This window comes from Egretta garzetta, unplaced genomic scaffold (assembly GCF_000687185.1).
Source record: "Egretta garzetta isolate BGI_Z169 unplaced genomic scaffold, ASM68718v1 scaffold25, whole genome shotgun sequence".
NCBI classification, from domain to species: domain Eukaryota; kingdom Metazoa; phylum Chordata; class Aves; order Pelecaniformes; family Ardeidae; genus Egretta; species Egretta garzetta.
In genome coordinates, this window is record NW_009259800.1 from 1,052,011 (window position 1) to 1,061,154 (window position 9,144).

Genomic DNA, 9,144 nt, shown 5'->3' on the forward strand with positions numbered 1-9,144 from the left:
CCTGGGTACAGTGCCTGCTCAAAGGCAAAAATTAGCAAAAAACGTGGAGGTCTGCTTGCGTAAAGGGTGTGGCGCAAGCAAACGCTCCTTTATCCTGCTGTAGCTCCTGGGAAGTTTGGCTATAGGACCCCAAGGAGGGCACGAGGACCAAAAAGATACCGTAACTGCTAGAGCCAATCCCATCATGACTCCAGATCTAATTACCTGTAATCTCTGGAGTTGATGAATTCAGTCTTTGGGAAAGGGGATCAGGTCTCATTTTTCCCTGAGCAAGGAGAAACAAAGCAGTCTCTTCTGTTTTTCTTGAGCCAGCCATGTGGGATCTCCTCCAGAGATATTACAGCCACTCAACATTAGTTATGTCCTAGCTGGTGTTTACTTTGTTGTTGCTGTTCCTTCTTTGTACTCATAGTGTCCCTCTGGCACGTCTGCCAACAGAAGGGCAGTCAGTGATGCTGCGCAAGAAGCATCTTCGGTCCTTTGATAAATTCTCTGTGTTAAATTGGCTTTTATTTTTCATGTTTATTCTCCATTTTATTGCTGCTCGGCAAATTCCCTGTTGCTCTGTACCAAGCCATGCTGTCTCTACCTTTGCATCCTTCATGTCAGAGATGCCTTTTTGCTCAAAAACCAGAGGAAGTTGGGTTCACAAAAGGGAAATCCCTCATAGATGCATCTGTGATACGGCAACATGTTTTGTATAAAGGCTCAGCTGAAGAGTGGCAGGTGGTTTGGGACTTTTGCCACATTTCGTTTATGCTGCAGAAATGTATCCTCCAGGTCTGATCAATGAGACTCCAAAACGAGGAATAATCTTGCATGGCCTCAGCCGGCACTGAAGTGTACAGCAATCCAGTTCTTCCTCCCGGGCTGGATGCATGTCATATTTCATGGCAGAATGACAGCCCCATCAGACAATCTCTTGCTGTTTTGGTATTTCTAATACACCTTGTGCTTTGGCACGCACTCACTCAGTGTCCAGCAAGATCAAGATAATCTAGAGGAAATCAGCTGTCGTGCTCCAGGGTCCCATATGGCGGTGAATGGGGCAACAGTGATTTGAGTAGTCTTCTCTAAGCTCACCTGGGTTAAAAAACTTCCCCAGGAAGATACCAAAATTGTCTTTCTCTGCCTAAAACCTGGAGCACCAAGTGCCTGATCTGCCAGGCACTGAGGTACAAGATGTAGTTGTTGACCGAGCAACTGCGTTACTTGCCGAAAGCTCCGAGCACCAGGTCTCTAATAGTCAAAGTTTTCCCTTCGTGAAGGGTATCCAGTCCAGTCTGGTGTTGGGTGGCTTTCATAGGGTCTCCTTTGACCATCGCTGCAGCTCCCTGGGGTACAGCTCAAGGGGCTCCATGTGAGAGGTGGTTGCTGGGTCAGCACTTTGGTAGCATTGTGTATTTTGGCTCTTACAAGCTGCTTTGGTCCCCATCGAACGACGACAGTGAAGAGGGTCGCGCGGTGGAGGAAGCGGCCCCTCACGTATTTGCTCGGAGTTGCGGATATGAATACAAGCGCTGCTGCCTCGGTGCTGATGGCGCCCTGCGTGTGGTTAGGCTGCTCCTCGGCAGGGTCCTGGCAGCGCTGGCTCCTGTCCCCGTGCGTGATGCTGCTGGGAGCCAGAGGCATTGAAGAAGAGGAGCACTGCCAGGAGCCAGGCCCGCCCTGGCTGCAGCTGCGGGATGCAGCTCTCCCAAGTGATGTCATGGAGTGACTTTTGCCTTCTGGACACTTGCGGGTCTGCTGGCTGACCCCTGGGTTGGGGTAGGTGTGTGCCCCAGGGAGCTGCCCTGCAAAGCCCATCTGGGCCAGCTCTTTTCATCCACGCTTCTGTTACTGGGAGGGTTACTTTCACTGGTCTCTCTCTTTCCAGCTAGGTCTTTCCCTGCATCAGGGTTTGCCAGGACCCCAAGAGCGCCCTGCAGACAAAGCTGTTTCCCCAGAGGAGCAGCTCCTGAGGGCCCACGCTCCCTGCCTGGGCTGTGCATGGGGATGCAGAGGTTGGAGGCAACGGGTGATGGTGGATGCCCCTCCACACCCACCAGGGAAGGCCCATTCCCCTCCCTGCAGCCCCTTGGTGTTAGCAGAGCTGCTCCCGAAAAATCACATTTTGGAGCAAAAAGGGTTTCTTTCTGCGATAGCAAATGTCTTGGTGAGCCAGGTCTCCGGAATTGAGATCTCCCCGCTCGCAGCCTTTGCAGGGAGCTCTCCTGGGAGATGTACATCAACCTCTTGCCTTCTGCAGCCAGAACCCCAGGGTGAAATCCCGTCCCTGAGCCCCTGGAGAGCCCGGCTGCTGCTGTAGGGCCCTGGGTGGTGGGCAGGGGCCGGTGGGCTCTGCTTGGGGACACCGGGCTGTCCCCGTCGGTGTCGTGCCGGTGCCCTCTTGTGGAAACTGGGAAAATATCCGAGAAAATATGCTGGTGCTGGGCTGGGTACAGAGGTTGGAAACCCACCCACGGGAGCACATTGGGGTGCTGGGCTCTGCCCGCGGGTCTGTGCTGTGCCCAGCCCTCCAGGCTGCTGCCCTAATGCCTTTTTTATTGCTGGTATTAATGGAGGGTGAGGGAAATGATATCAACTTAGCTGGGGAGGAAGGGGCTCCCAGCGTTCAAATCCTGCCCCTTGGTGCAGACCTTTGGTCACTGCATGGCTGCGTGGTGATGGCGGTCTGTGCTTTAAGTGGATAAAGTTTGCAGAGCGCCTTGTGTGCTGCCTTACTCTTATTTTGCTGAAATTGCCCCCTACCTCGTAGCAAATGTCTTTATCAACAGTTGCATGAACTCTGACTTTCTTCTGGAAATAGCGCACCGTGGTGCTGAGCCCACTGGGTATTCCCTGCAGCCGCAGAGCGGGCACAGCCCAAACACTGCCCGCCCGCAGCGGCACCGCTGCTCTCCTCGGGAAGGTGCCACACCGCTTCGGCCACCTCCCGAAAACGTCAGCGGGTGAACGCATCCACGGGACTGCAGCGCCAATGCACTGGCTGTCACCTTCGCAGCCCAGCACCACCCCTCTGCCGCACTCGGGCGGCTCCGGCGGTGAAGGGCGATGATTAATAACTGCCCTGGAGCAAACCTGCTGGTGCCAAGCATCTTCTGACCCCGCCAACCGCCTCGCTTCCAGGCCCCTTTGTAAAAGCTGGCAGAAATCACGCTGTGCTGTGTAGGAAATGCCAGCCTGGCACCGTCGGTTTGTTTTCCCTCCTCTGTTCCATCTCCCACCTCCGCCCTGGGAACAGCTCGGGCAGTGGATCTAGCCCTGCTGCTTGGGAAGCCCCAGTCCTGCAGCTTTCCTGAATTCAAGTTCTCCTTATCTCCTCCATGTTTCCCTCCTATCTCATTTATTAATACCCTCTTCCTGAAAAAACAGCTTCTGTTTTAAATTTCTAAAGAATCTTGACTATTAAACCCAACCTGTCTCCTGCCTTTCCCAGGCACTTGGCAGGCGCTCTTCCCTCCTCTCTTTCCTGGAGCGCAGTGCCTACGAAAGCCCAGCCCTTTTGGCGGAGGTCGTCGCGCTGCTGGAGGTGAAAGGGAGCCGGAGTTGTGGGAGCTTTGTGTCAAATTTACCCGGAGCCCTTGGGGTGATTTGCTGTCCCTCTTGCATCCTGCCTGTCTGTATGATCGTAGATACTAATTTTTGCTTGTCTCTTTAGAGGAATCGGTTCTCCAGGCAAGGACATCTGGTTTTTTGTAGCCCTGGGATTGTCTCTCAGCTTCTAGGCTATCTAGACCCACCCCAGGTCTGAACCGTGAGCTCGTTTCCTTTTGGTGTGGGACAATATTGAGGTTTTGATGCTGCGTGCAGGGAATTCAGTCTTGGGAGCCAGACTTCTTCAGAGCCAGGTTTGAACGGGGACAAGGAGCTGAGCCCTTCCTCACGTGCTCAGAGAGGCTAGGATCTTATTCAGAGCCAAGAGATACAACTGCAGAAATTTAATTAACGTTGCAAAAGCCTTTAAAGCAGAGTTTCTGGCAAAATTGCCAGCTCGGCTGTGCAAGCGGGTAGGATGCCTGAGCGGCCTCCACGGGGAACTGTCACAAAATAACAAATGTTTCTTTGCCCGGACGGTTGCGAGGACAACGGAGGAAATCGATATGGCACGCTCTCCTCCACCAGGGTAGCCTTGAACCCTAAAGAGAAAAACTAATTGGCAGGCAGCTCCCCAGCACATCACCTCGGGATGCTCTGAAGAGCTGGAAGTTGCTGGGTAGCAGCTGGGAGCAGGGCAATGTACCAGCTTGGACCACCTGGGGAAGGGTGCAGGGTCTGGCCATCATCCGTGGGTGATGGACCGGGGCTGGTGCAGAGCCCCGAGCAGGGAGGGGCTGGTGCAGAGGAGGTCACCTCCATTTGCAAATTAGACTTTTATCGCTCATAGCAAAAAAAAAAAAAAAAAAAAAAAAAGTGACCACCTGCAGCCGTGACTGAGCCTGAAGAAATAATAATAAAGGCAGTGGCAGGCAGAGTAAAATATCCACCCAGTTGGTTCCTCCATGAGGATGAGAGGGGCAGAGGGCTCAGTTGAGATAACCCCAACACTTCAGTTTTCCAAGGGCTTCCAGGTCTCCATCCGCATCGTCCTGGAGGAGGAGCTGTTCCTGGGGCGAGGGGCACAGGCCATGGGAGCAACATTGCTTTCTGCTGTGATTGTATCATCGAAGGCCAGATGGGGCATGCTCAAGCCATCCAAAAAGGAGGTGACCAGAACTGGCCCTTCTCTGGGGACTGTGAAGGGGCGTTGGACTGAGGGGTCACTGCCAGTTCCTGGCTGGCCTTACCTTCAGGGGGCATAAGGGCCTACTAGCCAGAAAAAGGGGAGATTCTGCTCCTCGTTAAGAAGCACAAAGGAAATTAGTTGTTTCCACGGCATCAAAACAGCTGAAGGAAGCTGGTGGACTCCAGTCCCCCCGGGCCTGACTTGCTGGCACGTGGCAGGGCGGGAGGTAACCTCGGCAAGAGCAGCAACCAAAGCAGCTGCAAACAAATCCTTTAAGGACTCTCCTGACATAAATAAACATGGAAAATAAATGATGTCCCCGGCACTCTGCCCTCAACTGATGGGAAACAAGCTGCATTAACATAGTAGTTCAATAACCTGAAAGAGCTTCAGAAGAGACCTGCTCGCCAGCCCTAGGAGGAGGGGGAGCACTGCCTGCGAGTGTGCGAAACAAGGTTGTGAAATGCGGCAGAGCACGGAACGGTGGGGTGAGGAAGTGCGCTAAAATTGAATTATGAGTGATGATGGTTCTCCTATGAGGAAGAGCAGAAAGGAGGTGTCCGTAGACCGTGGTGGATATGCAAGGTGAGAGCGAGGGTGCCCAGGTTTGTACCCTGAACTTTGGAGCTGTGGCCAGGGGAAGTCGCCTGGGTTTTCTGTCCTTCACATGAGTCGTAGTCTTAATTTCTGCAGGGGAACATGCTGAGAGTTAAGATGAGGGTGCCTAAAGTCTCCTAAGAGACTTAGTGGTGTAAATCCCATCCCCAAAGATGCACAAGTAGCTTCCTCGGCAGAGGGCTGCCGGGGTGGCTGCTCCTGCCCTGGTGGGCAGCTGCTCCCACTCTTTGTGGCACAGAAAACCTTGAACTTCACCCCCAGCCCAGCCTGCTCCTTCCTGCTTCCCACCGCTTCGGCCCATCTCCTGCTTCATCCTTTAATTAGACAGGACGGGGCGTTACCCCGGTATTCAGCGCTCCCTGAAAGCTCCTCTCTCAGGGCAGCCTCGGCGGGGTTACCACTGCTTTTATTCCGACGCTTGCATTTCTCCAGCTTCTCTAGAAAATTCCCTTTGTTCATTAAACGACCTGTCTGTTAGAGCCCAGATGGCTGCTTTTCTCTCGGCTTAATTTCCCTGGTGCCCTGCCAGCCCTGCGCCAGGGAGGCTGCTGGGGAGGGGGAAGGAGAGCACGGGGGCCAGCACCGATGTGCTGCAGCCGAGAGGTTCTTGCAGGGCTTCCCCGGCACCATCCCTGCCCATGGGGACAGCTCTGAGCAGGACAGGGAGGACCAAAAACTGCCACGGCTGGAGGACCCTTCCCACCCACTCAGGGTCTCCTGGTCATCTTGTTTCTCCCCCCTGCCCTACAAAAACACCACCCAGGGGAGCTCGGTCCCGATGCTCACATCTCCAACAGCCTTTTCCTATTTCCAGCCTTGTGCTAGGTGCTGTTTCCTTGTGTTTTGAATTTAACTCTTAATGTTAATTCTTGATTTCAGTGCACTGTGCTTGTGATGCCAGTGACCCGTGCCCATGGCACAGGCGTTGTGTGCCCAAGGCATCCCTGGGCATCACCACCTGTGGGTGCCAGCGAAGGGCTGGGCACCCCAAAAACCCCACAGTGTCGGAGTCCAGGACAAAAAAACTAGATGCAGCTGAAAGCAGTGCAAGCGTTTGGGGGGGAGGAAGCGCTGTGGTCCTGGCTGGCTTTGTGGGGACGGGGCAAGGCTTTGCAGGATCCTGCCCTGCTCTGCTGGCGATTCCAGAGCAAGAAAGCCAGGCTGAGAATTTCCTCCATGCTCGAGGGAAGGTGTGTTACGATCAGGCAAGGCCTAAATATTTTTTATATGCTGACTTTTAACATGCAGCTCCATTCTAGAGAAAATGTTGTTTGGGAGGCGGGCCGCCGTGTGAAAGCAGTGCTCCATCAAGGCGGCTGACAGCAGTGCCCTGCCGTGGAGGCGGCAGAGGCAACGCCACGCGGCTTTGCTCACTCGTGTGTTTCGCAACCCTTTCTACTCTCCTCCTAGAGCTGCTTTCGCAGGAGAGGTTCCTCCAGGACGGCAAGCCTGCACAACTTGACTCCACTGATGTGCGCCTCTGTTGATGTCTTAACTGCAGCAGGAGGCTCAGGACCCACTAAAAGAAATCGCATCTTCACTTCATTGCAATTCTTTGCTCCTTCGCCGCAGGTAGCATCGCGGATAAGTGGCCTCTCTGCTGAGGGGGCGGAGGCGGCTTTTACAGAATCGACCTCTTGCTCATTTTCACTGCCTCATTTCACAGACTCCCAGCACCGTGGGTTTTGGGCTTCCAGGTGCATGTTGCTGCTTTCTGTAGGAAGATGATTCTGGGCCCGAGATGGGTGAGGGGTGCGCATACTGCAAATGCATCCGGGGGGACGATGCGCCACTTATGTGCTGGACGCCATCTCCCACCGGAGGAGGAGGTTAAAAAAAAACCCCCCCGTGGCTGCCCTTCTTGGGGGGACCCCTTCCCCTTCGTGTTTCAGATGTAATGCAGAAAATGCATCTTATCTTGAACGCGTCTTAATGCAGTCATGCTTAATTTAAAGCTCACCTTAGCAGGGCGGCCTGATGCACAAGTTCGCTTGTTCATTTTGTGTCTCAGCATCCCTTGGTCACACCTGGGTTTGGAGTAACCTCCTTCATCTCTCACTCTACCCTCTTTGGCTGGTCCAGATGTCCATGCCATTTTTCCTAAGAGAGGAGTGGATGCCTCGGTGGCTTCCCCCAAAGGACCCTTGACAGTAACATTTCATTGCCAGGTGATGGGTGCATTTAATTGAATTCCTTTCCCTTATTCTAAGGCAATTGCAGAGCAAAAGCCTCCTGTGAGAGCTCTTGGCCACAGCGCGGGCCAGGCTCCGGCACACTGCCGTGCCATCTCCCTGCTGCTGGAACTGCTAATTCGGGAGCTCTGGGCACTGCTGCTCACATGGCAGCACTGGAAAATAATTGCTGCTCTGGTTGAGTGATGGTGGGATGTTATTTGCGATGTGTTAGATTATGTTAAATGCCAAAGTATATGCTCTTATTTAAGTATTTCTATAAATCCACCTGCATGCCCTGGTGTTAGGTCTCTTCTGTCCCCATTCCACCTCCATGCTAACGAAGGGAGAAGCGTGGCTTTCACCTGACAGCTCCTCAGTTTTTGTTTTTGCTGAGCACACCTTTACCCTCATACAACCAAACGCTGTGAGCTGCCCCAGGAACACCCGTGCCGCAAGGTAGTCCCGCGCTGCCCAACCTCGGTGCCTGGGCAGGTTTGCTGGTAGGCAGAATTCAGCCACTGCACAAACTAAATCTGCTTGCCTTCCCTCACACGTAAAGCTGGGGGCTAGTGGCTTGTGTGTAGGCGGCTAGCAACTTTCCCCGGAGGATGCTTGCACTCAACACAGTTCAGTGCAGTGCTCCCTAAAGCCATCCAGAAGGATGGGTCACAGGGTCTGATGGGGTTTGCCTTGACCTTTCATGGATTTTAAGAAAGTCCTTTACCTGCTCAGGTCTCTGGCTTTCCACCCATTGTGATAGGCTTGCAGTACTCTTCTGCCTTTCACAAAAGGCTTTGAAATCTTCTGATTTTCTAGAAAAAATGAGCACTAGGGGTTACTTCAGAAGAGATGCCAGAAGCCAAGCAGGTTTTCCTGGTATGGCTCGCTTTGCTGTGCCCATCAGCAAGTCGGGCAGAGCTGGGGGTGCCTGGGCCAGTGGCCAAGCCTGTGCTGGGCAAATCTGGCTGTTGCCACCTAAAGCAGGGAACTAACCTCGGCTCTGGCAGCAAAAGCCCTGCCAGGTCTGCATTAACCAGCCGTCACCAGTGATGTGACATTCCCGATAGGTGAGCAGCGAAACAGCTAATGACTTCTGCCATTTGACAAATGTTTCCTGACACTGCCGGGGAGGTCATCGTATTTCCCCTGGAGCCATTTGTCTTCTCGTCCCCAGCGTGTTTGCATTCAGACCGCATCCTGCCTTCCCTGGCTTTGCACAGCAGCTGGCGCCTGGGAGATGCTGCCTGTCCTGGGGTGCCGGGGGAGAGGGGGGGCTCAATTCAGCTCTGTGCATGCCGAGTTTGGTGCTGTTGAAAATCGCCTCTGAGTGCAGGCAGCTGAGAGAAGGTGTCCGTGGGAGGGATGCTGCTGCCTGCGCCTTCAGAAACAACCTGCTGTGTTGGAGAAGAGCCCAGGGGATGGCGGGGCACGAGAGAAAACCCCCCCTTGGTGCATGCCCGGCTCCCTTTGCTGCCCTCCTGCCATTGCTGGAAACCTCCACCCTATTTTCTGAGTTGCTCCATGGGTCCAGCATCCTGGGTGATGCATCTGGTGGCTCCCGTAGGTGACGCAGCCGTTGTTCAAGCCCCCTCTGTGCTGTCGGGGGCCGTGCTCCTGGCCCTGCCC

General features: G+C 54.0%; 1 protein-coding gene across 1 annotated transcript in view; it reads left to right on the forward strand.

Moving 5' to 3' along the window:
- Positions 1–2,666: 2,666 nt before the first annotated feature.
- MMP17 (matrix metallopeptidase 17) overlaps positions 2,667–9,144 on the forward strand; it is a 59,467-nt gene continuing 52,989 nt past the window's right edge. The window contains exons 1-2 of the mRNA XM_009639867.1: positions 2,667–2,672; positions 3,440–3,532. Coding sequence (XP_009638162.1) covers positions 2,667–2,672; positions 3,440–3,532 — 99 coding nt within the window. The remainder of the gene's footprint in view (positions 2,673–3,439; positions 3,533–9,144) is intronic.